At 38.1% G+C, this 14,602-nt stretch overlaps 1 protein-coding gene and 1 pseudogene across 5 annotated transcripts in view; both read right to left on the minus strand.

Annotated features, from left to right (window-relative positions):
- The window catches only part of MYO5A (myosin VA), a 197,152-nt gene that overhangs the window by 107,744 nt on the left and 74,806 nt on the right, over positions 1-14,602 (minus strand). For all 5 annotated transcript variants that reach the window (XM_073877020.1, XM_073877019.1, XM_025883595.2 and 2 more), the window contains exon 5: positions 585-741. In XM_073877020.1, the coding sequence (XP_073733121.1) occupies positions 585-741 (157 nt within the window). The remainder of the gene's footprint in view (positions 1-584; positions 742-14,602) is intronic.
- Positions 10,453-11,032, minus strand: LOC141370053 (large ribosomal subunit protein uL6-like; annotated as a pseudogene).

Genomic DNA, 14,602 nt, shown 5'->3' on the forward strand with positions numbered 1-14,602 from the left:
CCGAATTTCTTTCTCTAACCTAAAGCTGTGTGATGTGCTTCACAGAAACAAGAAGAAAGTGTTTACAAGATCATGATTTAAGCCTATAGTTCAAATCTGGAAAAAAAAAAGAAACTTACAGCTAAACAGGTTGTAAGTATAGAAAATGAAATGTGGGCAAAGGAATGATAAAATTCATCATACTTGGGTATAGTGAATCCCTATGAACTCAGAAATGGGGGGAAATGAGGAACATACTTCTAGTACAAGGAACAATAAATATGAGTCGATTAACTAGGAGAACAGAGATTTAGAAAATGAGGTACCACTGTCAGTTATTTAGAAGCAACAGTTCAATGGTAGGTTAAAAATGCAGGATTATGGAATAAAGTAGATACTTCTCAAATAGCTTTACTCAACTGGCTACCTTACTAACTTTTTACTTTTCGTACATCTCGTCTTACTAATACGTGCAAAAGTATTTTCTTACTTTTAGCAGCTGGAAAAAGTATTTTCTTACTTTCTGACATGTGCTGTTTCAATAAGTTTTTGAGCAGGATTCTTAAGAGAATATAGTAAGATGGCCAAGGCGGCTCCTCTCTTACCTCCATGATGGGGTTGGAGGCCAAGACCTTTTCCTCAACATTGGCTTCACTGGCAGAACCACTCACAGTTGCAAAGTATCGCATGGCATACTTAGCTGAGACTGTTTTTCCTGCCCCAGACTCTCCACTTACGATGATGGACTGATTTCGTTCATCTCTGTAAAACAAAGAAGAGTAACTAACAGTGCTGCCCACTCCTGAATGTGATGAACATTATTTCTTCTGTGTTCTCATCAGCGAACCATGGTGAATTTCTTCTGGTTCATACATGCAGCAATGTGGGAAGGAACATAAGAATGATATTTCCTATAAAAATAACTATTTACAAACTAGCAATGAACAGAGAGGGAGAAGATGATATCAAGCATCAAATTAGACAGCATCACATCTAAGGATGAATCTGTAATAGAGGGTCTCTGAATTTTTTTGTGTACAGATCTCGAACACATTATTTAATTTCTAGATAATAATTCTGATATATTACAGTGCTGCTGTCAACCACCTTAGAAGAAAAAGTAGCCACAGCAAGGGAATTTAAAAGAAAATCCTATTTAATTAAAATTAGAAATTGTCGGGGCGCCTGGGTGGCACAGTCGTTGGGCATCTGCTTTCGGCTCAGGTCATGATCTCAGGATCCTGGGATCCAGCCAAGCAGTAGGCTCCCTTCTCAGTGGAGAGTCTGCTTCTCCCTCTCCCTCTGCCCCTCCCCCTCATACCTGTCCCCCCTGCTCATGCTCTCTAATAAATAAATAAAATCTTAAAAAAAGAAAAGGTCAAAGGAGTCTCAAGAGTGGCATTCAAGGGACACCTGGGTGGCTCAGTCATTAAGCATCTGCCTTGGGCTCAGGTCATGATCCCAGGGTCCTGGGATCGAGCCCCACATCGGGCTTCCTGCTCAGTGGGAAGCCTGCTTCTCCCTCTCCCACTCCCCACTGCTTGTGTTCCCTTTCTCGCTGTGTCTCTCTCTGTCAAATAAATAAAATCTTAAAAAAAGAAAATTAGAAATTGTCTAGAAGTTAACAGTCCAAGAAGTCATGTCTTCCACAAACTTAAAGATACTGAAAGTATCTTCATTAGCGGAGAATAGGTCATTTACTTGTTGGCTGACGTGTTCAAATATGTCAGAACTCAAAGACTTTCTACTATTCCATCTCTAATTCATTCACACAATGACTCAAAAACTCTAAATGATATACTTGTTCACAAGATTATCATTTCTTTGAGGATTAAGACCTAAATCATGTTTATCTTTAATATCCAGCATCTAGTGCAGAGCCTGACACATCACAAATGCTCAATAAATGTGTATTGCTTACAAGTAAATAGAACTTCAATGAGCAACCTAGCCTAAGAATAAATCTGGTTTTTTTATTATTTATTTATTTGAGAGAGAGAGATCACTAGAGAGACAGAGCAAGCACAAGTGGGGGAACAGAGGGAGAGGGAGAAGCAGGCTCCCCACTGAGCAGAGAGCCCGACGCAGAGCTGGACCCCAGGACCCTGGGATCATGACCTGAGCCCAAGGTAGATGCTTAACTGACTGAGCCACCCAGACGCCCCTAAATCTCTCTGCTTTGACTACGATTTCTACTAGGACAGAAGTAGGAAACTGCCACTTCCTGAGATGGTACCAGCAATTAACTTTTCATCAAAATAACTGAACAAGCACATAAAGATGGTATTATTTGTGCCCTTAATTTACAAAGAGACTGGATCAGGATGACTTCAAAGGTTTTTAGTGGAACTATCCTATAAGGCCACAAGATGGGAAAGTTATTCTACTATGGAAGACGATCTTTTTATCTTTTAAAAGAGAGTTATTTATCCAACAATATTTATCAAATACCTACTACATGCCAAACATTGTGCTAAACACTAGGGATACAAATTAAATAAGCTGTGATCTGCGTCCTCAAGTGGCTAATGGTCTAACAGGAAAGAGAGACTAGTAATTTGAGATTGTAATACATGTGATGGGGCAAGGAAAGGAGGAAGAGGTGATCAGGAAAGGCTCCCTGAAGAAGATACCAGAACGGTGCCTGGGTGGCTCAGTTGGTTAAGCGACTGCCTTCGGCTCAGGTCATGGTCCCGGAGTCCCGGGATCGAGTCCCACATCGGGCTCCCTGCTCAGCGAGGAGCCTGCTTCTCCCTCTGACCCTCCCCCGTCTCATGTACTCTCTCTCTCTCTCCTTCTCGCTCTCTCAAATAAATAAATAAATCTTTAAAAAAAAAAAAAAGATACCAGAACAAGGTCTGGAAACATAACTAGGAAAAAGTAAGCAAGGGATGCGGAAGTTAGAAAGGAAACATTCCAGGGAAAGGAGATAACATAAATGAAAGCTCAGATGCACAAGAAGTTAGGAAAGAGCATATCATTCAGTTTGGCTGGAACACGGAGTAATGACGGATAAGGTTGTAGAGATGACCAAGAACCTGACCATAAAGTTCTAACGTGAGATGTTAAGGAATCTGAAGTTTACCTAAAGGCAATGGAGCGCCATTCAACAGAAAACAGCACAATCCAACCAGTAAAATCACTCTGGCAGCAATGTGGAGTATGAGTGCCAAGGGTCCAGATGAAAACTTACAGAAGTCTGAACAAAGGTTGTGTCTGTCCTGATTGAGAGAGGTAGAGAGCTTTAAGAGACACCAAAGTGGTAGAATCCACAGTCCTAAGCAATAAATTTCCAAAGTAGAAATTCAGGACTTCTCCAAGGAAAAGTTTCTTTTTCCTTTGAGAAATGAGGGTAACTGTCTTATTTTATAGACCTTGAAAAATACAGTGAGAGTAGAGCAACCTGTTCCTGACACTCTGACTCCCATATTGTGGGGAAAATCAGGAGGACCTAGGTGACACACTAAGGAATGTTTAAATTTTATAGTACAAGCTTGCACGTAATCCCTGTTTTTATGAAACATCATTGAACCTCATACGCACCATCTCATTTTCTTTTTATTTGAATTTCTAGACAGAACTGGACACACCCATTGCCTCTGTTCATTCATAGCTGACTAAAACATAAATCATCTAATAAAACAGTTCTCATTGTGGTGCCAGTGTCCTTTCTTTTAGTCGTTTAAAACGTCCTCAGAATTCACTTTTTTCTATACATTCATTAATCAAGGTACAGTATCAACAGTTTTTGGGTTGTCTTCTACAATATGATTAGAAAAATGATCTCTTCCCAATTCCTGCATGATCAGTTGTCACCACCCCTTGTGTGACAGCACTCCTTCCAACAGCAGACAAGGTGGGGAGGCTTCTGCTAGTCTGATGAAAATATTAATGGGAACTGCTATTTAAACTGTACTGTATTTGAAAGGCTATTTCAAGTCTTAATATCAAAATGTATCAAAAAGTCTAAAAATTCATATAGCTCTTTCCTATAATATAGGGAAGAATAAAAATATTAAAGGCAGTAAGATCAAGGCTTGTTCAAATGAACCAGAAATTTATACAACTATGTACATATGTACACTGACCTCAAGCACATGCCATATACATTTTCTTTTCCAGGATTTAGGATCCTGGATCCATACGATCAGTCGTTTTTAAGTTTTTTAAAGGACTTTATTATTCTTTTTATATTTCCCTGACTTTCTGGCAGAGTCTTCCCTTTTCTCCCAAGCTTCGTAGACCATTCCAATATATAAATAAGCACCACTCTTCCATCATATAAAAGCTCCTCTGAATCAAGGCTTTAATCCTAGATCTGTCATTTACCAGCTACACAGCTTTGAGCAATCGCCAAGACCTCTCTGGTTCACAGTTTTCTCATCCTTAAGATTAAACAGTACCCAGAGTCCTTCTCAAATTCTAAAGTACTATCATCTAAAAGTCTAACTCTGGAGTTGTTTTTCAGATATTGGATGAACTATAACTTGCAATCTAAGCCAGGGTAAACTCTTGGGGCCAAGGACAATTGGGTAAGGATAGGCCTACAGATACTCAGAAGGTCTTGAGTGGCCATATTTAAAATGGGCAACATTTCTTCTCTGGAGGACCCCTCAATTTGAGAGGACCAAAATCAATAAAGGGCTACAAAGAGTAAAAATGTAAAATAACCAATTTACCTGCTTTTAAATTAAACGCAGGAAGTAGAAATCTTTATAAAATAGGTACAATAAAGTCTTTAAAATGTTCTTCAGTTCTATGTGGCTATATAGGAAGAAATGCCAAAAAGAGAGAATAAGAGGAGAGCTAGGTAGAAATGGGAAGCCAAGCAGAGACAGAGACGAGAGAAGGATAAGAGATAATAAAGACACACAAAAGGAAAAACGAGAAGGGTATGACAGCGATGAGGAGAAAACAGACAAAAACATCAGGGATAGAAATTTTATGGTCCACACTTGCTTATCCTGTACACAAAAATAAACCCCAAATGGATTAAAGACCTAAATTTGAGACCTGAAACCATAAAATTCCTATTAGAAAACACAGGCAATAATCCCTTTGACATCAGCCATAAAAACATTTTTCTAGATATGTCTCCTTTGGCAGGGGAAACAAAAGCAAAATTAAACTATTTTTATTTATCAAAATAAAAAGCTTTTGCACAACAAAACAAAAAAGACAACCAACTGAATGAAGTGATCTGCAAATGATATATCCAATAAGGAGTTAATATTGAAACTATTTAAAGAACTTACACAACGCAACACCAAAGAACCCCAAATAATCCAATTTAAAAATGGGCAGAATCCATGAATAGACATTTTTTCAAAGAAGACATTCAGATGGTCAACAGACACATGAAAAGATGCTTACCATCACTCATGATCAGGGAAATGTAAATCAAAACTATAATGAGGCATCATCTCATACCTGTCAGAATGGCTAAAATCAAAACCACAAGAAATAAGTGTTGGCAAGGATGTGGAAGAAAAGAACGCTTGTGTACTGTTGATGTGAATCCAAGCTGGTGCAGCCACTGTGGAAAACAGTATGGAGGTTCCTCAAAAAGTTAAAAATAGAATTACCCTATGATCCAGTAATTCCACTACTGGGTATTTAGCCAAAGAAAATGAAAACACTAATTTGAAGAGAAAGAGAGAGAGAGGGAGAGAGGGAGATTCACTCCTATGTTTACTGCAGCATTATTTACAATAGCCAAGATATGGAAGCAACCCAAATGTCCATCCACAGATGAATGAATAAAGATGTGGTATATATACACAATGGAATGTTACTCAGCCATAAAAAAGAATGAGAGCTTGCCATTTGTAACAACACTGATGGACCTAGAAGGCATAATGCTAAGTGAAAGAGGTCAATCAGAGAAAGACAAATACCATGATTTCATTCACAGGTGGCATTTAAGAAACAAAATAAATGAACAAAGGCAAAAGACAAACAGAAAAACAGACTTTTTTTTTCCTTAAGATTTTATTTATTTATTTGACAGAGAGAGACACAGCGAGAGAGGGAACACAAGCAGGGGGAGTGGGAGACGGAGAAGCAGGCTTCCTGCTGAGCGGGGAGGCCAATGCAGGGCTCAATCCCAGGACCCCCGGATCACGACCCGAGCCGAAGGCAGACGCTTAATGACTGAACCACCCAGGCGCCCGGACTTTTAAATACAGAGAACAAACTGGTGGTTACCAAGGCGGAAGTGGGTGGGGGGATGGGTGAAATCAGTGAAGGGGATTAAGAGTACACTTATCGTGATGAGCGATGAGTAATATATAGAATTGTTGAGTCATTATATTGTACACCTAAAACTAATCTAACACTGTATGTTAATTATACTTAAATTAAAAAAATAAAAATTTTTAAAATTTTTATGGTTCAAGGTGAATACCAGAGTCTACCCTCTTCTATTCATTGGAGCTATGAGCTTTATATGGTTACATATATGTAAATAATAATTTATTGTTCTTTGAAATTTTGCTTATATGATCAGCCAGTATTTATAACCTTTCAAGGTTCTTGTCCTTACATTACAAGAGAGTTTTTTCTATTTTGGGGATGTAGATATCACTTCAAAAGCCTGACCAAACCACATTAAAGAACAGAAATTCTCCACTCTTCATCAAGGACAGATCAATCTGGACAGTCTTAAGGATGCATGAAACAGATTTATGATTTCTGGTTTGGCCAATTCTCTCAAGGACCTCTACAGTAATCCTAAATACCTGGGTACTGGGTGCCTTTGGAGGTAAGCTCTTCTGACCTGTTTTATCAATGTTGATTCCAGAGGCTCTAATGTGAACTAAAAGCCCCACCTAAAAATACTGCTTCGTTCATTTATTCAACAAACATGTAATGAGCAGTCACAATGTGCCAATCATTTTATGAAGATAAAAGACTCTGGGGTCTTAGCCTATTGAGAGAGATTCCAAGTACAGTTAAAATGGAGTGAAGTAATTGCTTCACTCCATTTTAAAAAGGAGGTCTACCCAGGATACTACCCAGGATGGAATTGGTGGGAGACGTGAGGAGGGGATGTCAGGAAATGCTTTCTTGAAAAGGTGATTATTTCACTGACTTTTACATGATGATTAGGTGAAAACTAGGATGTATGGGAAGAATGCAATGGGAATGAAACTATGTAGAGGTGCCTGAAACCTCAGGAAAAGGTTTCAAGAACAGAATATCCACTCTGGGTTGATGAAAGACAGGAGTTACACTTTAGTCCATTTTCCTTCTTTGGTCCTCAGTACTTCTATCTATTCAGTCTATCTGTATCTATTTGGTCTGTCCAGCCCTTTCTTCTATCTACTCAGTTTTCATTTTGCATCAGGTATATTCTTTTATAGATTTTCCTTCTGAACTGTACCCTTTAAAAAATGTAATCTCGGGACACCCGGGTGGCTCAGTCAGTGAAGCGCCTGCCTTTAGCTCAGGTTATGATCCCAGGGTCCTGGGATCGAGCCCTTCATCGGGCTCCCTGCTTCTCCCTCTGCCGCTCCCCCTGCTCATGCTCTCTCTCGCTTTCTCTCTGTCAAATAAATAAATAAAATCTTAAAAAATAAAAAATAAAAAATGTAATCTCTCTAGTTCATCATGGTCATACTGAATACTATTCATATCTTCTAAGACCATCAACTTATTCTCTGCAAATTTAATGAGCATACTTTTCATTCACATCCTGATCATTCATGACTAAACTAATGCCAACTTCGGACCTGACTTCATGTGGAACACAATTTAATCTTTCCACCCATGTTGATATTGACTCTCTGATAACCACTGGGTGTTGCCATTTACCTTGGTTAAGTGTACAAGCACCTACATCTAATTTTTAGCTTATAAGTGAACATGTTTACATGAAATAAAATCTAGAGTTTTACTCTTTTGCAGGCAATCAACCTAATTGTTTCTCCCTTGTTCAAAAGAGAAAATATTAAGTTCATGTGTTATAAGGCTTTCTTCCAGAGCCTTGTTTTTACTGTGATGACTTAAAGATGTGGCTCCACTTGAGACTCTAATCCCTATCTCTCTTGTTAAGACGTGTTAAGTTTTTCTACACCATTATCACTCATCAAAATCAGCTGCTATGCTCTGTGTTTTCATGATTTCTGCTTTTGATCAAGCTCAAGATTTTTTTTTAGCTTTTATTTTCAGTTAGTTAACACAGTGTTATATTAGTTTCAGCTGTACAATATAGTGATTCAACAATTCCATACATCACCTGGTGCTCATCACAAGTGCCCTCCTTCAACCCTAGCACCTATTTCACCCAAACCCCCCCACCCACTTCCCTCTGGTAACCATCCGTTTGTTCTCTATAGTTAAAGAGTCTGTTTCTTGCTTTGTCTGTCTCTCTCTTATTTTTTTCCCTTTACCTGTTTGTTTTGTTTCTTAAATTCCACATATGAGTGAAAGCATATGGCAATTGTCTTTCTCTGGTTTATTTCGCTTAGCATTAGACTCTCTAGCTCCATCCATTCAAGAAGAAAAGATTTAAATTCTAAAGCTGACATTAGACAATGAGTTCACAATGACAATATTTAGTATTATTTTTGAAGTTGAATTATTTCCCATTAAAAGATGTGCAGGCAGACTGGTGAAAGCTGTGCTTTAGAGAGGCAGAGAGACTATTCAGGAAATGAAAAGAAGTGTTCCCTAGAGATACATGCTAAGGTCATTCAGTTCCTACTGAGGAACCATTCACATGACTATAAGATTCTCTCAGGTCAAACTGACTTCTCTGTTCATTAATATAAAGATGCCATAACAGAAATACCCAGTTACATATGTTTATAACTTTAATAGACTTATATTTACTGTATTTTATTCCTCCTACAACCTTATGGGGCAGCTAGTACCCACTAAGTGTCAAATTCGTATTTAAAGAATCCTGAAGAGCAATCATATACCAGGCACTGAGGTAGTCTCAAAGAAAAACCTGGGTGGGATCATGGAAAATAAATAAAACTCAGGCAGATAAAGGAGCACAGAGAAGGATATTCTAGACTGAATAAAACGTGCACAAGTAAGTCTCTATGTTATGCTATTCAGAGTGCTTTTATGTTTATCTATCTAGTATAATTTTTACCTTTGAAGTAAGCATGACAGGTATTATTTCCTTGTTAGGGAAAATAGTAATACAGAGAGGTTAGATGGCTTATCCAAGGTTAGAGCAGAGCTCTATGAATGACGTCACATACCACATCTCCTGGTTTCCAAGAAGTCTATACCATGTTCATTCTGCTTTGCTACACAGCTCCTTACCATAGTCTGCTCTCCACTAGGAAGAGCAACATGCTTATTAATTAGTCTTCATGAAACAGAAAGGTAACAGATGCATACCACAGAACACCACAAGTGTCAAGGTAAACCATCCAGTGAAACTGTTCCGTTTTATAGGTAATAAAACTGAGACCAAGGCAGACGAGTAGATTTAAACATATAGTTATTTACTGATGCAGCTGTGGTTAGTACAGATATCTTTTTTATTATACCAAGGTTATACATATAAGTATCTAATTTATTTCAAGAAAACCCATAAATGAAACTTAGTCAAAAAAATTTATTTACTGGTCACAATGGGGAAAAAATATACCAAATTAAAGTAATCAATATTACCTGGTTTTAAGGAAACAAAAGAAAAAAAGCTTGTTTTAAGGAAAACGATGCTGTCATTTAGTTGTCAAAGAGCAGTCAGTTCAGCCTGAGAAAAAACTGGCATAAATGGGACACAGGAGCATGAGAAGAAAAACAGACACAGCAGCGCACTGACATTTTCTCTTGTGTAAGTCAACAGCACTATTAAAAGTAAGAGGCCTGATTATGAAGGTGTTCCATGAGGGCACTGTTCTCTGTAAGGGGCATGCTTAGGAAGGAGTCCTGAGTCAAGGATCCTGGTTATGGCTACTGTCATTGGACATATGCCTCCTGGGGAAGGATCACTTCTGTCAGCTTTGCTTGGAGGACAGATATCTAAAATGAAACTCCAACCCTTCCTCCTGCCACTCTCCCACCCCACAAATACAACCTGCTCTTCTTTCAATGTCCTTCACCTCACTAAATGGCAACCCCCACCTTTCAGGTGCTTGGACCAAACACCTTGCCACCATCCCTGACTCCTCTTTTTCTCTCATACCCTCACATAAGCAAGGTTTTGTCCATTCTTTCTTAAAATACATCCAGAATCCATCCATTTACCTTCTTTTTTTACCTTCTCCGTTAATATCTTATTTAACTAGATTATCATTATTTCTTGCTTAGATCAATACAAAAACCTCCTAACTTGTCTTCTGGATTCTACCCTTGTCTCACTAACAACTGTTCTTTTAATTTTTGCTTTTGTTTTTTGTTTTTTTTTCCAAATCAGTATAGCTTTTTAAAATCTTTAAAATATCACAAATAAGTCTGAAAAATCATCCGGCATCTTGCTGTTTCTGTAGATGGACAACTCAGATCTTATTTATCAGCCTGCTGAACTGTTCCTTTTTCAGAAACATAGATACCATCCAAAAATTTTCTGATATATTTGTTTTTTAACAGTTGTGGCTTGCTGAATCAAAGCAGCTGAGTTCGATACAAGTTCAATGTCATTTCCTTCAAGAATTAACTCATCTTTTTGGGCTTGAGATATAGAACAAGCAACACCTGGCCGCATCCAAACCCTGCAGATGTATTTCTCACCCAAGAAATTTCAGATTTCAACAAGAGAACCATTCTCTTGAATAACAACGTTGATGGGGAAGTGAGCATACACAGACCTCATCTTGTAACGAAGCCCAGTGTAACGCCCTTGATCATGTCCTGCACATGACTACAGATAGTGCGAACAGTTGCCAGCTCTTTTCTATTTCCCCACAATTTGTCGACTCGGAGCCTCTTCTTTTTCTTTCCAAAAAGACCGAGTTCTACATTGATGTGACTTAAGTCCCTTCGCAGGGTTCCTCTGGGTGCCTTCACAATAACTGTGTGTCTCTTCAGAGCGATGTCGACATTTTCTGGAACGTCAACAGTCTTGATTGCTGAGAATGGTCTTCATTCTCGAAGGAGATGCAGCAAAGAAGCTTTGTTTTTGTTTTCTAACTAGTTTTGATATTATTTCAAAACTTATGGAAAATTGCAAAACTAGTAAAATGAACTCCCATATATGCTTTACTCAGATTCACCAATTGTTTATAGGTTTTGCCTGTTTATTTTACTAACTTCTCTGTTTCTCTTATTTTAATATTTTCTGAAATATTTAAGAGTGGGTTACAGACATGATGCCTCCTATATAATTTAGAGTACTATATTTCCTCAGAACAGTGACATGCTTTTACATATCTACAATAATCAAAATCATGAAATGTAACATTGATATATTAGTATTATTTAGTCCACAGTTTATATTCCAATTTTATCAACCATCCAGCAATGTTCCCTACATAGTTACCTTCCCTCCCCGTCATCAAGGACTCAATTCAGAATATGCATTGACTGGGCGCCTGGGTGGCTCAGTTGGTTAAGCGACCGCCTTCGGCTCAGGTCATGATCCTGGAGTCCCGGGATCGAGTCCCGCATCGGGCTTCCCGCTCGGTGGGGAGTCTGCTTCTCCCTCTGACCCTCCTCCCTCTCGTGCTTTCTATCTCTCATTCTCTCTCTCTCTCAAATAAATAAATAAAATCTTAAAAAAAAGAAAAAAAAGAATATGCATTGACTTAACTGGCATATATCGTTCATCTCCTTTAATCATAAACAAATACTCAACCTTTGACTTTTTTGATTGTCATAATTTGGAAGAGTATATATATTTGTAGAATGCCCCTCATTTTCAGTTTTGATGATGTTTCCTCCTGATTAGATTCAGGATATGCATTTTTGGCAGCAATCTATGGTCGATTTTTATCACAGCTGCAAGATCAGGCCATTCCTCTGCTCAAAACTCACACCCAGAGAAGAAGTCAAATTTGCTACGATACCCTACATGGCCTTGTATGGTCCTTGCAGGTGATGATCTCTCTGCCTGGAATATTCTTCCCCAGATGTGAATGACTTGCTTTATCCTACCTTCATGTAATTACTCAAAAGACAGCTTTATTTTTTATGGAGTTTTTATGCCAAAGTCTGTATGGAAAAACAAATATCTAAGGAAAGCCAAGAAAATAATGAAAAGGACAAACTATGAGAGGGTTTAATGATACCAAACATTTAAAAATATTATAAAGGGGTGCCTGGGTGGCTCAGTAGATTAAGTGTCTGATTCTTTGTCTCAGCTCAGGTCTTAATCTCAGGGTCATGAGTTCAAGCCGCACATTGGGCTCCACACTGGGCATGGAGCCTACTTTAAAAAAAAATACTATAAAGCCACTATATTTAAAATAATGTGGTACTAGGACATGAATAGACAAAGGGAGGTGAAAAGAACAGAGACAAGAAGTTAATCCAAAAACATGAGAAAACGGGGTGCCTGGGTGGCTCAGTCGTTACGCAGTTGCCTTCAGCTCAGGTCATGGTCCCAGGGTCCTGGGATCGAGCCCCGCATCAGTCTCCCTGCTCCACAGGAAGCCTGCTTCTCCCTCTCCCAGTCCCCCTGCTTGTGTTCCCTCTCTTGCTGTGTCTCTCTCTGTCAAATAAATAATATCTTAAAAAAAAAAATGAGAAAACCTAGGATATGCTAAATGGCATCTGAAAGAACTGGGGCAAAATGGGTTTCTTAATAAGTGATGCTGGGATAATGAGGTAGCCATTTGGAAAAAAGATAAATTTAGATCCATATCTCATATCATACAAAAGAATAAACTTCAATGGAATCAGGTATCTAAAAGTATATTATAAAACAATACAAAGACTAGAAGAAAACATGGATGAATTTCTCTTTTATCCTGGTATACGGAAAGGTTTTTAACAATGACTCAAAATTCAGAGCAATTAAAAAAAAGACTGATGATTTTGCAGGGAAAAAAACACTATAAACAAAATCAAAACAAAACTTACAAATGGGAAGGAGGGATATTTGCTTATATACCACAGGCAAAGGGCCAATATCCTTAACATATTTTTTTAAAACTCTTAAGGGGCGCCTGGGTGGCTCAGTCGTCAAGCGTCTGCCTTCAGCTTAGGTCATGATCCCAGGGTCCTGGGATCGAGCCCCGCATCGGGCTCCCTGCTCGGCAGGAAGCCTGCTTCTCCCTCTCCCCCTCCCCCTGCTTGTGTTCCCTCTCTCGCTGTGTCTCTCTCTGTGAAATAAATAAAATCTTTAAAAAAAAAAAAAAAGAAAGAAACTTAAAAAATATAAATTAAAAAAACTCTTAAAATTGAGGTTCAAAGGACTGAAAACACAATAGAAAAATTGAAACAGACATGAGCGGACAGTTTACCACATAAACAAAGAAACTAACGCATTAATAAAATGGCTCTAAAAGACATGAAAAGATGTTCAAACTCACTCATATTTAAAGAAATACAAATGAAAACAACATTGAGATATCATTGGATAGTGAAAAACTAAAAAGAAAGACTACACATTTTTTTGTTGATGAGGCTATGGGGAAGCAAGGACTCTTGAACATTTTTGGCAGAAATACAAACCAGTACAACTCTTCTAGAAGGAATATTGCAATACCTACAAAACTACATTTACACCTACCTTTTGACCTAGCAATGCCACTTTTAGCAACTTATCTGAAGCTACATTTCTTAAAATACAGAAATACATATATACAAAGTTATTCATTACAGCATTGTTTATAACTGCAGAATGATGAAAACAATCTGAAGGACCATATATGGGAAAGTGGTTGAATAAACTAATAAAGTGGGTAAGACAAGAACTAACCTAAGTAACTTTGGAAATCAGAACTTTAACTATATTCTATGAGGCTATAGAGAAAATGAATTGGACACAAATATTGTACTTGAGTGGTAAATCTGCTTTTCACAGGGTTGCGGGTTAATATTTCTTAAACTACTTTTTGAGTATTCTAGGATTCAGCAAAGAAGTAAATATATTGTGGATAATAAGAGCCAAGTTTCTCAAGACCAAAGAAAGAAGTAAAAGAAGGAAAAAGAGAAAACAAAAATTAAATCTGTGGTGTTGAATTGGAATTGGATGTATAGATATGAACTCATGTTTTTTTAAAATATATAGAGATACACATTAAAATAGACATAGATGTGTGTGTGTGTGTGTGTGTGTCTGTGTGTGTGTATGGAAAGACATTTGTGTGTATGCAACTGTCTCATATTTAGAGAAAGGCAAATCAAAACAAAACCGGGATACCATTTCTCACCTGTCAGTGTGGTGAAATTTTGAAAGTATGACAACACATTCTGTTGGTGAGGCTATGGGGAAACATGTATTTCCTAGCCCTGTGTACTGGGCTTAGAGATGACGCCCCAGTCGTAGTGAGCACGCCTAGCAGACAGATCTTGGTTTCTAAGTATACATTCCCCCCAAAAAGGAACCAGGGCTCCTTGAAGAAATGGCTAATTCCAGAATGGGCAAGGAAATTAGAAAATAAGCCAGATGGTGCTAGAAAGTAAGGAAATGATCAAAAAACAATGGAGGACTGTTGAAAGGACACTTGAAAGGGCTCCCAAGGGCCAACTCTGAGAGAGTTTGAAAAAAATA

Source organism: Callorhinus ursinus, unplaced genomic scaffold (assembly GCF_003265705.2).
Source record: "Callorhinus ursinus isolate GAN/ISIS: 27379988/994484 unplaced genomic scaffold, GSC_fseal_2.0 scaffold25, whole genome shotgun sequence".
NCBI lineage: Eukaryota > Metazoa > Chordata > Mammalia > Carnivora > Otariidae > Callorhinus > Callorhinus ursinus.